Source organism: Tribolium castaneum, chromosome 4, assembly GCF_031307605.1.
Source record: "Tribolium castaneum strain GA2 chromosome 4, icTriCast1.1, whole genome shotgun sequence".
Taxonomy (NCBI): Eukaryota; Metazoa; Arthropoda; class Insecta; order Coleoptera; family Tenebrionidae; genus Tribolium; species Tribolium castaneum.
The window spans coordinates 20,460,910-20,478,603 of record NC_087397.1 but is presented as its reverse complement, the minus strand read 5'-3'; the positions used below and the strand labels follow the sequence as shown (position 1 = coordinate 20,478,603).

At 32.5% G+C, this 17,694-nt stretch overlaps 1 protein-coding gene across 1 annotated transcript in view; it reads right to left on the bottom strand.

Moving 5' to 3' along the window:
• Nucleotides 1-17,694, bottom strand: part of Brr2 (Brr2 U5 snRNP complex subunit) — a 29,207-nt gene that overhangs the window by 428 nt on the left and 11,085 nt on the right. The window contains exons 7-10 of the mRNA XM_965461.4: nt 16,557-17,656; nt 10,546-12,945; nt 5,682-6,348; nt 2,642-3,342 (exon numbers count right to left, since the gene is read on the bottom strand). Coding sequence (XP_970554.1) covers nt 2,642-3,342; nt 5,682-6,348; nt 10,546-12,945; nt 16,557-17,656 — 4,868 coding nt within the window. The remainder of the gene's footprint in view (nt 1-2,641; nt 3,343-5,681; nt 6,349-10,545; nt 12,946-16,556; nt 17,657-17,694) is intronic.

The window sequence follows — 17,694 nt, the reverse complement described above, 5'->3', positions numbered from 1 at the left end:
CATCAAAAAATTTCAAGGTAAAACTGTATGTTATTGAAATCGTGCAAAATTAAAATAGCGAAATGCCAGTCATCAGTCACATAAAAACTGAATGTGTCATGAGGGTGAGAGCCGTTTTTCATCTATCGTCAACAAAATGTCCTTCCTATCATAATCTCCATAATACTATTTAGTTATTCAGCCCCTAAAGGGCTTAAATAGGACGCTGAAATTTTAGGTTAGGTTAATAAGGTAGTTTCGATTTGTACAAGGTGCATTTTGGATGTCCGAATAGGGGATCCCCGAATCTAAAAGGTTTAGAGAAAAACGAGTGACACATTCTCGGGTCCGTTTGATTTTGGTCAAAACCACATCCCGCTATCGTCTTTTGTTTTCGACTTATAAACAAAAGTATTCATTTTTGCGAAATCTTAAAAAATTCATATCTTCCTTATTATAAAAGATACACATTTGAAACAAAGGCACTTTTTTACAGAGAATTTAATAATGTTATCAGCGATTTTTTTAACCATTCGTTCAGCTGTAATAACGTCAAGATTTATTTTTTTTAAATAGGAATCATAGACGGCTGAGAAATTTTTGAAAAGCTTATTTTTTTCTGATTTGATATGTTTATTTGTGTAACACATTATTTTTAAATATTAAAAAAAACATGACATTTCGCTCTTTCTTTATAGTAGGCCATAAAAAAAAAAATTGGATTTTCAATGAGACATGAATGAAAACATTACCCAACAAGTATTTATAATTAAATGATTTTTTAAACACTAATTAATTCAAAAACAGCAGAATAAATTATTATTACATCAAATTTTTACAATTAATAAAAATTATTTGTTTTTAGATTTAAAATGGCAAGCTTACATTGTCATTTTATTTTCTAATTAAACATGAAATGTTGGAAAAAATGTATTAATTATACAGGGTTAGTCATATTTATGAGACAATAAATGAACCTCAAAAAGGACCTATAAAATAATGCCAATTGAGATTATAACTCGGGTCCTATCAAAACTGTTCAATTGAAAATAACTTTAACACAGCTTATTTTGATAATTTCACATTTTTTACTTTAATAACTGTTCACAAAATTTCTAAATTATTCACACCTGTTATGTGAAACAATTTGTTCATAGCCAACTACTATCAAATAATTTAAATATATTTATAATCAAAATATATACAAATATCAAACTGTATTTATAGTGTTTTTAGTTCAGTAGAAATAAACTTTTCGAAAGTGTCATAGTAAATTATGATTCCCATTTAAAAATACAACTTTATGTTATTACAGCTAAACGAATGAATAAAAAAGCCACTGATAACCTTATTAAATTCTAAGTAAAAAAATGTAAAAAAAGTTAAAAAATGCAGCATCCTGTACGTACATACCCCATTTGTACCAACATACACAGTATGTTAGGCATTATGACATCACGTATGTGAGCAAAAAATGCACTATACACTCATATATAGAAATACGTATAACTAATACCTAATCATTTTCATTACGTTTTGTTAGAAATAAATGCCGTTAATTTTTTAAACTCATTTATCTTAAAAGAGGTTAGGAAGTACTGTCAAATGTCAACAGCTGTTTTCTACCAGTCTACCACATACCCTTAAACAAGTTTGCAAAATGCAGCAAAATAATGATGTTACAATTGAGTAAATCTAAAACTTATTGAATTTTCTTGGGGTGGAAACGACTAACAAAATACAGTTTAAAGAAAACGTAAACTTTTATGTAATTATTAAACGTTTGGTGTGTCGTTTGTTTTATTGTTTTAAAAAATATTTTCTACCGTAAAATGATTGATAAAATTCATTCATCTGTAAAGTAAGACGGTAAATTAGAAAATAAAATAATTTAATAAAAGCAAGCCACTGAAATTTGGAGCAGATTAAAACCAATTTCGACTATTTGTAAACTACGACAGAAAAATAGCTGCAGCGAATTATAAATATTGTACGGGGCACGAGGGGAGAACAATTTGAAAGCAGAGATTTGGAAGCAGAGTTTAGGCTGTCTAAAAATTAGAAAAATAATACAAGAAAAAACGGAGGAGAAACTAAAAAAATAAGTTAAAGCAGTCTCATCTTACATAAAAAATGTGGGATATTGAGACCATAAAAAAAGATACTTCTGGAATTAAAACAACAATATTAAATAACAAAAGTTAAAGAACAATTAGTATTTATTTTGTTATAACTCAGCAAAGTGCTTTGTGATTTATGTTTTTAACATTAGCATATTCGTTTTCTTAATTTTTTTTTTCATCCTCTAAATCATCCATTTCATTGTAAATCTTTTTTTTCAAAATTTAATTTTTTCTTCTTTGCAACATCACACATCATAAACTTGATTACTTGATTCTTAGTACACGAATTGCTACTTTCGATTATGTTTCGTTCATTTATGTTGATTTGCAAATTTTTTATATAATTTAAATGGAGAATTAAATACGTTAATGGCCAAAAATTGTGGTTAGAATTAAAGGGGCATTAATTTTTCAATGTACAATTAAGGTGATTGTGAAATAGTTTAAGTCGAGATTAAATTTGAATGGAGAATTAAAGTGTTTATGAAACCGACCATAATTTCTAATCATTTTTAGGTGCAAACTAGACATCAACTTACCTGTGGGAAAAAGGGCGCAATGACAGGCCCATTCACTTCATCCTCCCTCTCAAGTTGCACAGCTACATGCACTGAAGACCCGGAATGTATCTTATCTTTATCCAAAACTTCGTAACTTAATTCAATATTTGGATACCGATTACAAAATCTGGCAACATCAGCCATTTGACTATCGCTCAACTGCAACAGCTTTGACCTGTCTTCATCTTCCAATTCCATTATATCAAACACGGTTTCGACTCCTTTATCCGTACACCTCTTAATAATTTCTGTCGTAAAGTGAGGCAATTGCTTCAAATACGAATCTTTACTCCACATTGCTTGTGTCACCATTTGAGCCAATTCCATAGCGGCCACAGCTGGCGAAAGCCATCCATTTGAACTAAGTACATCAACACAAGCTTGAATAAGTCGAATTGCTTTGCTTAGTACAATTTCTGTATCGCCTTGAAGCTCAGCACCAAGCTGAAGTCGACACAAATGTGCTTGAATGAGAAGATTTGTTTTGACGTGTGGGTCGTTATATTTCGGTTGACTTCCACTGGAAGATGTCAGTTTATTTGGTAATTTTGTTGCCAATTGGCGAAGAATGTTATCCTCGCGATGACGTACGGAAAGATCTTCATATTCGGCTGCCGACGATATGATTTCTAATAAACCACGAATTTTGGTCTTGCTGTTCAGTGACAAACTGAATAGTTCTGAAAATTTCAACAATTTGATAAAAAGAAAAAATCAAAATCCACGCAATGTATTTGGATAAGGCTTTGTTATGGAAATATGATGCAAAAATCGAATTTAAAAAAAATAGATTCACAAAATACCATAAAAGCAATTCTATTTCGATCTAATCTGATTTTTTGGTTTATTTCTAACAAAATTCCTCAAAGTAATTGAAGACATCTCGTTGCAAAAAGAGGAAAGTAACAAAATAAATTCTCTCGTTGTTTCCCTAAAATACATTTTTAAATTAAATGATTGTTTCAAACGCCAGCTTTAGCCAAATTAGAGTAATGATCATACGCAAAAAAAAACAGAATTTAACAAAATACTTAAGGCGGTGGAGAATAATTAAAGTTACTCCCAATTTTATTACACAATGTTAACAGCTAAATTCACTAATTTTGGGTCAAGAACATTTTTCATTAACTCTTGTTCTCAAAATACGCAACAGCCTATAAAGATTACTGAATTAAGTTAAATTTAAGAAGACAATAATTCCTGCAATATTTGTTTATAAATGAAGAACTTAAAAAAGTAATTAAAGGAAATAATTTCAAATAACAATAAAGTTGTCGACGGCATTAACACATTTCCGTGGCATTCTAATCTAAAAATAAAAATTGCAAGTGCTAGTAATATTTTTTTATAAATTAAGAACCGGTAAACAACGAAATTAAGATTTAATTCAACTAATTCAAATTAAGTTATCATTTAAAATGCATTGACAAATGTCAAGTTAATCTCGAATTAAGATTTGATTACAGTTAAAATGTTCTGTAAACCTGCTATAAATGTCTGAAACTTTTAAAAATTTAAAAGGTCAAACAAAGAATCAAGCTGAGATGAAATTCTCCACAAACCAGCTACACTAAGATTTAATTACCAGTTTTCAAGGAGCCTTCAATGAAATCTATCAACTGTCGCCAGAAGCTAAAACTTGGTTATCTACTATAAAAGTTTTGTGATTTCTTCTACATACAATGTATTATTGTCTTTTTTTCTGTCATACGAATATATATATATATAGACAATAATACGAATATATAATATAAATATAGACAATAATACATTGTATGTAGAAGAAATCACAAAACTTTTATAGTAGATAACCATACATAGATATAGATACTATCTTGAAAATAAGAACTAATCACTTTTTATATGATGATTTTTGTGTTTAACTAGACAAAATATTTCGGAAATAGCAGATTTTGAGCCTGAAACATTTTTGTTGTTGCCATGTGATAAATTGTCGCCTTCTTGCGACCGAGGTCTTCAACTTAGATTTTGTATGAAAAAAGTGTTGAAATGCTCCGAACCAAAAAAAAAATGTTATTTTTGATCAGATTTGGTTATTTTTCAGCCCGATTTAGCTCACACGTGCATAATAAACAATAATCCAAAACTACATTTCCCGAGAAAAAAAAGTTTTTAAAGATTATTAAACATGTGCTTAATGAAACGCTCGAAAAAGGGAGAAGTTACTCATTTGGCTAATTTTTTAAGTAATTTCTCGTAAGTATAGCGTTCTCGAACGAAAAATGTGCTGCAGCGCTTGAAATAGTAGCCTGGTTTAGCGACATCTCCCAAAATTTTTATTAGCTTGAACATGTGCCTACTAATAAAAGCTGAAAAAAAATTAAACCATTAAACCGATTTTTGACGAAATTTGTCATAATAATTTCGTTCTTAATAAATGCTCTAAAAAAGATAAAATTGTACCACTTTTTTTTGGTGGATAATCTTGTTTTCAAACGAAAAACGTGTTACAACGCTCACAAAATAGTGATTTTTTTATTTGATTTAGCGACATTTCCAAGATGTGATTAATAAATGTTCGAAAAAAGAAAAAGTTAACCATTTAGAGTGGATTTTGAAATAGTTCTACAATGCTCGAAAGAGTGATGTCTTAGCCTAGTTTAGTTTAGTTTAGCGATATTTTGCGAAAAACTTTTTTTAGCTTAAAAATGTGCTTAATAAACGCCTAAAAAGAAAAAAATTATCAAATTTGCGTTTTCGAACACTAGACGTGCTACAACAGTCAAAAGAACGTGCTACAACACTCGAGAGTGATTTTTTTAACCTGATTTAGCAAAATCCTGATTTTTTAAGGTTGATCATATGCCTAATAAACTTCCGCAAAAAAGTTATCCAGGTTTAGAGAAATGTCGCGAAACTCTGAGGTGTAAGGGAAAGAGATCGAAATTTTGAAACAGTAATAAGAAATGAAACTTTGTACAAAAAATTTGACAAACCTGACAAAAAACAACCATAACCACGCTTTTATCCAAAATCACTTAAAAAGTAGTATACATACCAATAGTTGTGTAATTGATGTAATAATATGCCGCAATCATTCCCAAATTAAGTGGCACACAATCCATGTCCTCTTCCACGCTGATACATTTTGACTGTTCCAAATCGGACAAAGTATTTTCCACCAACTCTGACAAATGGTCAGAAAGATGTCTGTGCGTAACTCCTTGCAAATTGTAATAGTTTGGATTTTGTGTAAGTCTTCGATACAGAAATGTCCAAGTCAAATAATCAACAGCGTCCTGTTTATTTTCGATAGTTTTTGTTACGATTTCGGCATTGAAATGGTCATGTAATCTATGATCCAAATGACTTTCAACCGGTAACGGCTCACTTAGGAATTTCTTGAAGAAATCCTTCTTGGTACTTTGACACATTAGTACACATTTCGCATCATCATCCTCCAATGGACGATTAGCACGTCCCACCATTTGTAACACATCGGTAATGGGATAATCTTCGTAGGAATGAACTTTTCCATTGTAAAATTGTGTGTCCATTATGATAACCAAGTAAGAATAAATGTTCACGGTCCAACACAAATCCTTACTAACAACAGCAATTTGTACCGCCCCCGAGTCAAACAACTGTTCAACTAGGCGTAAATCACTTGCTGTCAAACCTTCATGCATGTATGCAACGCCTTGGGAAAGCGTTTCCTTCAAAGTCTGAAAAAAAATTATTCGCTCTTTAAAACGATTTTTTTGAGAATGTAAATATGCCACCAAATGTATCTCTAAAGTGTTGTGTAATTGCTGTTTCAGCGTACTTGGCCTTTAAAAATCCATTTTACGGCATGTTTTTCTATTAGTTGGGTCTCCAGCTCCCTTTTTTACGTTTCATTGCACAATTTGTACTCGTTATTCGAAGTAATTATTATTAACCATTACAAAATTCAAAAAATTATTTGTACGTTTTAACAAAATTATTTATCTCCTGCTTTTTCAATTTCCAATTTTGCGTCGTTTTTTGTATAAAATATTTATATCAATTATTCCTCAAAAGCCAAGCTGTCTTTGCAAATTTGTCTGAAGACAGACAAGTTTAACAAAATTTACTTACTTAAGTTATTTAAGTAAAAGTAAAGCAAAACAGCTTTTGATAAGTCAAATCATTGTAAATTCCGAAGCAGGAATGCCGTGCAATTCTAAGTTTATTTGAAAAAAGTAGACTTGGCAAGGAAGTGTTAACATAATCACCGTATACTACCATATTTCAGAGAACACCATACCAAATTTCAGCCTAATCCATTAAGTAGTTTTTTTTCAAATAAGAAAAGAGCAATATTGATACGATTCGAATCGATTTTTATTTTTGGAAAGAAAAACATGTGAAAAAATACAGAGTACTTTCTTCAAACAATATTTTTTTATCCACCCTCGTAAAACAACCTTGACTCAAACAAATTTTTATCTTGGGGAATCAAACTTTAATCAATATGTTTAAACTGATGATGAAAAATAAAGACAGCTGCAGAATCCCCAAACAATATTCTGCAAGGAAAATAACGTACGTATGAGTTGGTTTTATTTTCTACTTTACCAAAACGAATTTTGAAAAAATCTTGGTTTATGACAAATTACATTGTAAACAGCTCCTCAAACTTTGGCAAATATCTTAAATACATATTATCCCTCGTAGACAAATAATGAAAACAAATTCAAAATCCTTAAATATTTTTACATTTGAAAAGCTGCAGTATTGTGTCAAAACTGTTCAACTTCATTAAAAAAATTAAAAGCGCGTACTCACCTATTACTCCAACCAATTTTTGTTAACGAACCAAATAGCATATTATTATCTGTTTCAAAACTATAGAAATACCAACGTCGCATTTTCTCTAACATTTATAGTAGTTCATGCACTTCAAAAACATTAACAGCTAATATTCTGTAAAAATTTAAAGACCGTTATCGTTGTTGGTGTAGCAATAACCAATAAAATAGCTAAATTTGCGATTTTAACCAGCGTTAAATTTTAACAAGCCGTTAAAAAAGTTACAGAATACGCGCTTATAACCCGTATTCTGTAACGAAACCGTTAAAATTTAAAGACCGTTAATCGTTGTTCCTATAGTAATAACCAATAAAATTTCTAATTTTCGATTTTAACCAGTGTTAAATTTTAACCACCCGTTAAGAAGTTACAGAATACGCGCTAATGTAATTTATACTTTCAATGAGAGATCTAATCATTAATAACTATTTTACATTTTATCAACCTTATTTAAAATGCAACGTTGGCATTTCTATAGTTTTGAAAAGCTTGTTGAAAAAAGTTTGTTAATAGTATAATATTACAGAAGTTTTATCCTTTTATTTTTATCAGTAATAAAAAGTTAATAAAATATGTAAATGTTTAAAGCCCAGTTTCTGGAAACATTTATAAAAATGAATTTAAAACCCAGTTAAAACATAGCAACGTCAGTCAAATACTTACCAAATAACAGAGAGATAAGAATAAATTGAAGTTTAATCGTACTAGAACACCAAGCCTAAATGATGCTATAACAAATTGAGCTAATATATTTTTGCCAAAAACAGTAATTTTCCTTTTACGTGGTCACATTATGTGATCTTCGTTTTTAAAAACTCTTATTAGTTGTAGATGAGAAATAAAGACAGTTTAGAAATCCCAGACAAAAACAATATAGTATATAGAGCTTAATATCTCAGTTATTTGCCAACGGATTGTTATGAAATTTAGAATGTACATATTTTAGGAGGTGGTCTTTCAATTAGGGTCAAAAAAATGACCTCAAGTTAAAAAATGTAATTTTAAAACACATTTCTTTTATTTAAGATTAAGTCAAACTAGGAAATATAGATGGCCACACAAAAATTCACCAAATCGCTCTGCTGATCCAAGAAAAAAAATTAGGTTTTGTTGTTAAAAACTTAATCCAAATTTTGGAAAGTATTTGGGCAGTCACCTTTTGAAACAATTGATGAAGCATTTCTATGCGGCATTTTGTGTACCATTGAAAAAATCTGTCAAAAGTGTGTGCGCTATCAGAAAAGTAAAACACAGAAATTTCAGTGTTGTTGAAAAAGGAAACAATATTCCTCCATAAAAAGTTTCGTTGAACTTCTTGTGAAATGTTATTCATGAAGTTTAAAGTTCAAAGAATCTTCAATAATTTGAAGACACAGGAAGCGTACGTGAACTAAATCGAATGAGGATAAAATGAAAAGTCGTCACTGGAAGCGAAGCAATAGCTGGGGCTGTAACATCAGCTTTTGAAGGGAATTTAATCAGCAGTGTACGATAAACATTTCCAAACTCCTGAACGTTCAAGTGCCTAAAATTTTTCAGTTGTTCAGTCTTTTTGTCCTTTTTGAACGAATTAAAGCATCCAGTACAAGAAGGAAGTTAAAAATACTGTTTGTTAACTTTGTAAGGATGAGAGATAAATGTGAAATGTCATTTGCGTGACACGTTTGTGCGAGTAGGAGTAACCAAAATTTAGTGGTAGCGCGCATATGTTTTATAGGGACCTTTTGAATTTGTATCCACGTTTAACAGTTTGTTTCTCATTTTTCTTGCAGAACAAACTTCTTTCACAAACGAGTTTTTTCTTACATCATTTTTCATTGATGATTAATTTTTTAATAAAAATCTTAAAAGGCTTAACATTTTAAAAAGGCATGTAAAAATTACGTTTTTAAGACTTGAGTTGTTGCATTAATTGAATTTTAATCTTTACCTTCTAAAATATCTGCATTTTAAATTTCACAAAAATCCGTTAACAAATATCTGACATATCAGGCTCGAAAGTCTTAGCTGAGACACCCTGTATATTTTTTGGTTTTTGATTAACTAAATTTTAATCAGCCCCTCAAACTTTGACTGATGGCTTAAAAATTATCGTTCGTAGACAAAAAATGAATATAGATCACAGATTCAATTGTCTGATCTAGTTAATTTTAATATAAAAACTAAAAGTACTCTTTTACAACAACTAATGTATGTTGAGAAACCAAACTTTCACCAATATCTCAAAAACTGTTTCTAGTGTTGTGGATAAGAGGTAAAAATAGATTGGAAATCTTCAAGCAAACTTCCTCTAGAAAAAATTTTGAGATGATTTGTTTCTCCATTTTGATATTAGGCTCTAAAATGTATTAACTGAAATCTAAATTAAGTCAAATTATTTTTTATTTCTTATGAACGAAATATGATAGATTTTCACTTTTATTAGTGGAAATTCAATAAAAACGCAAAAAGTCACTTAAATAGCCATTTTTGGATATAATCAAAACTCTGACCTACCTGTGCTTCTGTCTATGACAAAAGTCGATACTTTGTTGAAAAATGATGTAAGTAAAAATAAAACGAGTTAGCGAATGCGAATAGTTTTTCTTCCGGTTCCTAGTTGTGCAATTTTTTGTTTTATCAGTTTCTGATATTTTTTTGGTATTTAAAATAAAAATCTATGATCTTCATTACCTTTTTCAATTATTCGAGTTATTCTAATAAGATAGCTTAGCTGTTTTCAAAATATTTAGAGTAGAGAAAACTCAAATTTCCACCTGCCTTTTCAAAGATTGATAATTCGGCCAATTGTAGTAAATACAGGGTGAGTCCATGGGGTGAGCTAACAGTGGGTTATTTCCGAAGAGCAATTGGTATTTTTGGTTGCATCTTAGGACATGTCAGAAGTAACCCTCTATTGAATCAGACTTGAGTTTGGAAATCGTATTTGGGTATTTACTGAAAATTCGCAGAGTGGAGAGACATATTTGTAGTTCTACCTCGATAAGAAAAAAAAAAGGAAACTGGATCCACAATTAAAACCCGTTTTTGAATCAATTGAGTAATTTACAAAACTTGCGCATAAAACCTTGTATGTAACTCATACTTACTTTATCAGTCATCCGATCCAAGAACGGTTTAATATCCTCTTCCTCCGCATGGAAAAACTTATTAGACTGTCCCTCAGACGCAGCATACGTAAGTAAATCAATTGCAGTCAAACGTGATTGTTTCCTCGTCGGTACGAAAACAATAACCGGCTTATGTGGACTATACCTCACCACAGCATTATAAACCGGCTTCGCCATTGCGATAAGTCTCGACGCATTATGTGTAATATTAATCCCCTGTACATGCAATTCCAACGGTACAGGCCTCACACTCGGATGAAAATTAAACGTTGCATTGGCATTACAACCCAACCATTGAGACACATCTCGATAATCCATAAGCGACGCACTTAATGCTATAATCCTGATCGGTTTCTCAATCTGTGAGGAAATATATCGCATGCGGGAACACACAACTTCAATAACAGGCCCATCCTCCCCACCAATCAAATGCAACTCATCAACGATAAACAAATTCACATTTTGGACATTCTTTCTTTGTTTCCATCTTCGCGACAATACATCCCATTTTTCGGCCGTGCTTATAACAATCTGACCTTTTGCCAGTAACTTCAAATCAGTCCCGGTTTCACCAGTTAGGAGCACTACTTTCTTGCCCAAAATTTGCCCAAATTTATTGTGCCAATCGGCAAACGTTAACTCAGCTAATGCATCTTTCGGAACGAGATAAACGCACCGACCTTCCGGGTTTTTATCAAAAAGGCGAAGTATCGCAAATTCAGCGATTGTAGTTTTTCCAGAACCGGTCGGGGCACCAATAAAAATATTATCATCACCGTTGTAAACCGAATTGAAGACTTGCGTCTGAATTGGATTAAACTGCGGGAACTTGTCGTTATACAACGACTCGAATTTATCGTTCCGTAAGGCAGTGACTGGTAAAGGTTGCAAGTCAAGTAGTTCAGTTGGTGGGAAATTCTTCTCTGGTAGTATCAAATGTCGGAAAGAAACTGGTAATTGTGTCTCGGCTCCGATCCATCGATCTGACACAATACGTAAGAAGTACTGAGGTGGCAAAGGTTCGAAAATCGGGACAAAAAATTTAACCAAATGCTCGTCTTGTGAATACTTCGCTTTGAGCAAAAAATACTCATGGTGGAGAATAACCTCTGAATCCACATCTTCCACCAAAATCCAAAACGCTTCAGACGCTCCATGAAGTTTCTCATCCCACTGAAAGTCAGGCGTTATGGTCAATTCAACCTTCAACATTGACCTGGTAATTGGTTGAATATGCGTTGATAATTCAAGTTTGGGGAACTGATGAACGTATTTATGGATAGTCTTGCCCAACTTTGGGACCCGAATCAATTCGCCGATTTCGTTCGGTCCCAAATCGTATAAACGTTCCCATGGGAAATTTTTCTTTTCAATTTTCTTCACAATCTCTTCCGGCATTTTGCGAAATTGGCGCAACGGTGACATCGACTGCCACATTCTTTTATCAATCATTTTACACAAAGCTAACGATTTATCGGCCAATTGTGCCCAACCTCTGTGTAAAACAATCTCAAAAATAGCACGCATTAAACGCGAAGCTGATTGTGTTACGTAAACCATGTCGGACATAAGTGCGAAACCTTCCAGTTTTAGTTGAGAAATGTACGCTTGTAACAGTACGTTTACTTTGGCACTTGGTTCTTCGATACTTTCTTTGATCGGGATTGGAACACGTTCCATCAATTTTTGCAACTCAAGTTTCTCTTCCTCACGGACTGTTATATTCCTGAACTCAGACGATAGGGAAAAAACGCGGAACAATTCAATTTCGCTCAACATTGGTTTGAGCAATTGATTGTAAGTTTGCATCGTTTCGTGGGTGCAATAATAATGCGAGGAAATGCGTCCCAGTTCGGTTACTTGAAACTGACCGGTTTTTCTGTCATATTTAACCAAACCACTACGATCGAGATACAATGCAGCTGTATGTATTAAATCAGCTCGATGTTGTTCCAATAACGGATCTTGTTTGAAATGATCATGTGAAACACCGTACAAAGTTGGTTGTCGAAGCATTCGAATGTATAAATACGTGTAACCTAACCATGTGACGGCATCTCGTACATTTTGTACGGTTCCCAAAACAATCTCAGCGTTTAACATGTCTGATAATTTTGATATCATTTGAGATTCGATGGGTAATTGTTGGTTCAATAGTGATAGATAGTATTGCAGTTCGCTGTGATTGGTTATCAATATGCCTTCACCTCTGGTATCGTATTGAGGTCGGCCGGCACGACCTAACATTTGAAGAACGTCCAAAGCACCCAATTCAACCCATCTGCCTTTTTCTGGATTGTAAATTTGGGTTCCTTTTATTATGACTGTGTGGGCTGGTAAGTTTACGCCCCAGGCAAGTGTTGCAGTTGACACCAGCACCTAGAAGAAATTATAAAATTAGAATGTTTTTTTGTTATTCCACACGTTTTATGAAAACTGATTATTTATACAGGCTGCTCAAAAACTGGCGCACCAACTCAGTGGTACTTTGTTGAGAAGCATGTGTGGATCACGGGAAAAATCTTGAAAAAATTCCTAAAGTCATATTTTAAAAAATCTGGAGCTACAAACTTATTTTGTTAACTTCTTCAGTTTTCATTATTTTTTAATGTTTTTATGTTTCACACTAAGTAATCGTTCCCTAACACAATGATGAACAACTATTTTTAAATTTTCCATCAGACTTTAGCAGTTTTTTTAATTTAAAAAAATTAAAATTCATAAAAAAAATCACAGTTTGTAAATGTGCCAACACTGGGAATTATTTCCTAGGAAACCGTTTCAAAAATAATTTATTTTTATTGTTGATCAAATTCTATTGCGATTATGACTGTTAGACAACGTTGCCACATATCATTTATTTAAAATTAGTTATTTATCAATAACTTTAATGCAAAGAATTTTTTTACTATTTTTACCTTTATATGTAACCAGTCTATCACACACCATTGAGTTGGTGCGCCAGTTTTTGAGCACGCTGTATGTACATTTATACTATCTAAATATACTATCTTATTTACTTACTTACTACTTTACTTACTTACTATATCTTATTTATACTATCTAAAGATACTTTGTCTGAGACTACCTAAATAAAACAAATTAAGAGTAATTTAAGGAAGGCATTTCTGTCGAAAAAATTGAGGTAGTTTTTAGAGAACTGTGTTTTTGAAATAAATGTTTATTGAATTGACAGCTAGCCCTAATTCTCAGTATGTTTATAACGAAATTCTTACACAATATTCTCAGAATTTGCTCCCTTAGCTTACGTCTTAGCCAGGACTAAATAATTATTGGTAAGATTACAAAATAGGGAAAGTAAAAATATAGTCTCTTCAATGAATTTAATAATTAACAAAATGGTACTGAAAATCAAATCTCGAACAAGTAACAGCAAACTAATTGAAGGTAACAAAATTTTTAAACATCTTTGATAAAAAAGTCCAACATCTGCTAACTGCCAATGAAATGTCAAATGGTAATGCAAAGCAATAACATACAGAGCTGTAGTTGCAAAAATCGGAATTTGTTGTAATGTGAAGTGGTGATCTTGTTATAATAGATCCGGAAAAGGTTTAACGGCTTTAGATGAAATGTTTTAATAGATGTTAGCTACCTTCTAAATCTAAATCAGCTGATAAGTCAGTCTGCTCGTTAGGCGATAGTATCAAATTAGAAAAGTGAAAAACGCTAGAGCATACACTTGGTTTTGCATCTACACGACTCAAATAGGGTGTGAAACTTCGTTTTTGAACCATATTTTCGAAACCAATTGATAAAATAAAATTTGATTGTAGAATTGCCTAAGAGTCATTTAATTATTACGAAAACGGGATAATCTACAAAATTTCCAGTTGCTGCTTTTCCGACTCATATTTTTTTGTGACGGTCTTGACGTTACTTATTTATTGCTTAAATCGATAGAGTAGAGTCCGCAAAATGACAGATCGTCCACGGTGGTAGGAGTGCGCAGAGACGAAAACTCGTCACGGACGAGTCCAATCTATAAATTAGGGGTGTTGGCAGAAAACAGTAGCGTGGCGTGTATTTACATGTGTATGGAATTCGTCTTAAAGTTTAACATTTCAATATTACTAGTTATAGTAAAGATACCAGTAGAAACATTTTTTGCAATAAACGCGTTTTTACTCGTTACTCATTGTGTATTTTTATTTATTCGACCTCTCTGCTTTGTATTTCTAGGAAATCAACGTGTATTTTTATTATTTCATCTTGCTATTATTGAATAGAGAAAATCGTAACAACTACAAATTATAAATCTCAAACCCTTCTTGATCACAGAATATTTTTTTGCTACGCCACTGCTCGATCTCCCCACTCGATGAAGTACGCATTGGCTCCGCCTATCGTGGTCGTTTACAGAGTTTCCGAGCTCTAATCAATTATAGCTGTCAACATCTTTAATAATTTTCCTGATAATAAATCTTTTGCATTCTGGTATCACTAATTCTCTGTGTATAAATGTTTTGCTACATGAGAACCCTTTTCGAGTATGTATTTCTACCTAACATATAGTGAAGCTAAAAAAATGGAAACAAGAAACAATAAGTAGAAATCCTGGGTCTGGATGAAGCAAAGTTTCTAATCAAGAACAACATGAATTTCCACGAGTATTTAAATTATAATTAAATCATGTAAATCAGCGAAATAAAAATTGTTCCATTTTATTTTGTCCACAGATACTTAGTTACAATTTTGCTTTTTTTGCAACTCAAATCAATGAATTTCAGAAGTAACAATTTTTACAACCAGAAAATTTTGGAAATACATTTCAATTTGCTCAATTGACGTTCTGAAAGCACAATGCACTTTTTCCATTTTTTTGAAAATCTCGAGAAATCTTTTAAATTTGGTTTACAAACCGTACATCATTAGAAAGCTTATCAAAATTGCTATTGATAGGTGTAAGCAAATACAGGCTGTTCCATTTGAAAAAAAATGAGTTATTCAACTTTTTGCGTTTTGGCACATCCTGTACATTATCTGTGCGTTATAACGAAAAGTTGACTATATGCTAAAACTACAAGATATTCTAAGTTTTTCTGTCGAAAATTTGTCGGAAAATACTCATTGGCGGCTTCACAGTGATTTTTTAAATGTTAGTTGTTTTTAGCACAAAAAGTTGAATAATTCCGAAACAAAAAAAGATAGGCCTATAATAGTATATACAAAGTACCTTTGTTTTTTTACGTAGAATCTAATTATGCAAAAATATATGGGCTGTTCCATTAAAAAAAACATAACTTTGGTTGATCACCCGGTATAACAACATCCTGTGTAAAATATAAATATTTTTAGTTTGTGGACTTTAAGTTGATTTATCGGATAATAAAAACGGCATCGCAGTATTTTCAATAGCAAAAAAGTTATAGACCGATTACGCACCCCTGGGTCAGCCTGTATTAACACTAACAACAAATTCATTATTTGATTTGGTGCCGTCGATTACAACACCGCTGGTTGCACTAGTACTTGTTACACCCACGATCGTGTTGCTGCTTGAAGCCACGTTTCTTTCACTTCTGCCGCTTGGGAAGAAAGCTTTGTATGCATCTTGGAAATAAACCTTCGTTAATCCCTTAGTTGAAGATCACTACAGCCGTGGGATTAACTTACTCCTGTGTAAGACAGTTTTGCCAACTGTTTGACATTTCTCAATACGAAACGTCTGATTATTTTTAATAGATTTAAAACAATTTTAAGCCTCGTTGCGTCTAATTCAAAAAATAAAAATGTTGTATTCAACTTATTTTCTCTCATGGTTTGATAATCCGCTCGTGAAATAAAATGTCCGATTTAAACTCAAACTCGTTAAATAAATAACTATAATCGCATAACCCAATAAGAGTAGGAGTGAAATTTAAGAAGTACTCCTCTATTAAAACCTAAATTCGTCTAAAGTAATTAATTTTTCTTGCTAGTAAATTTACTTATACAAAGAAAAGAGAGAAATAGTAATTTCAAATTACCTGTATATGCCTATCTGCAAACAAATCTTCCACCAATGTCCTGTCAACCCTCGTCATTCCGGCATGATGTATCGCAAATCCATACGGTAACAAATCCTTCAATTCATGATTTTTCACTTGTTCCGCTTCGGTTCGCAAAACTTCCATTGAAGCCGATCCCTCTTTCAAAAACTGTCCTAAAGTATCCTTCTCCAAACACATATCACGTATCGCACGCGCTGTTTTTCCCGTCTCCTTTCTCGAATGAACGAAAATTAACACTTGGTTGCGTCCTGCATGTTCCATGGTTTTTTCATAAACAATCTCATTCATTACTTGGTACCGTTTCAAAGCCTTTTTCTCCGTCACTCCGATATATTGTTGTTCCAAAGCAACTGGTCGAAAACTATTATCGAAATAAAAAAGACCAGTATCTGATTTGACTCGAAGAAACGCGGCAACATCTTGGTAATTAGGTAAAGTAGCCGAAAGACCAACCAGACGTACGTCTTCTTGAGTCGATTCAATCATGCGAATTGTTCGAGCAACCAAAGCTTCCAGAACCGGACCTCTCTCATCGTGTAACAAATGAATTTCGTCGATAATAATTAGTCTTACCAACGAAGTGAATGTTTTTTCGCCTCCTTTTCGTGTTATAATATCCCACTTTTCAGGGGTGCATACGATGATTTGTGTCCCAGCGATCTGTTCTCTAGTTAACTGATGATCACCAGTCAATTCTGATACAGTGATATTGTAACTCGATAATCTTTTCCCAAAATTACCGACCATTTCTTGTACGAGAGAACGCATTGGTGCAACGTATATGATCTTAAAGTCATCGGCGTTTATTGTACCATCTGTGTTGATGTGTTTGCCTATTTCACGCATCATACACAATAGTGCTACGTTGGTTTTACCGGCACCTGTAGGTGCACACAAGAGTAAATTCTCATCTGATTCGAGTGCTGTTTTATATAAGCGACTCTGAATACGATTTAGTGTTTTGAAGCCTTCAAAAACAGGCTGAACGTATTTGGGTAACTGATCAATTGATTGTAACTTTTCGTTATCTCCAAACGGTTTAGGTTTTAGAGCAGGAACGTGTACCTCTTCGTATCCTAAAATTAATATAAATTCAATTAAAATATAATAATAT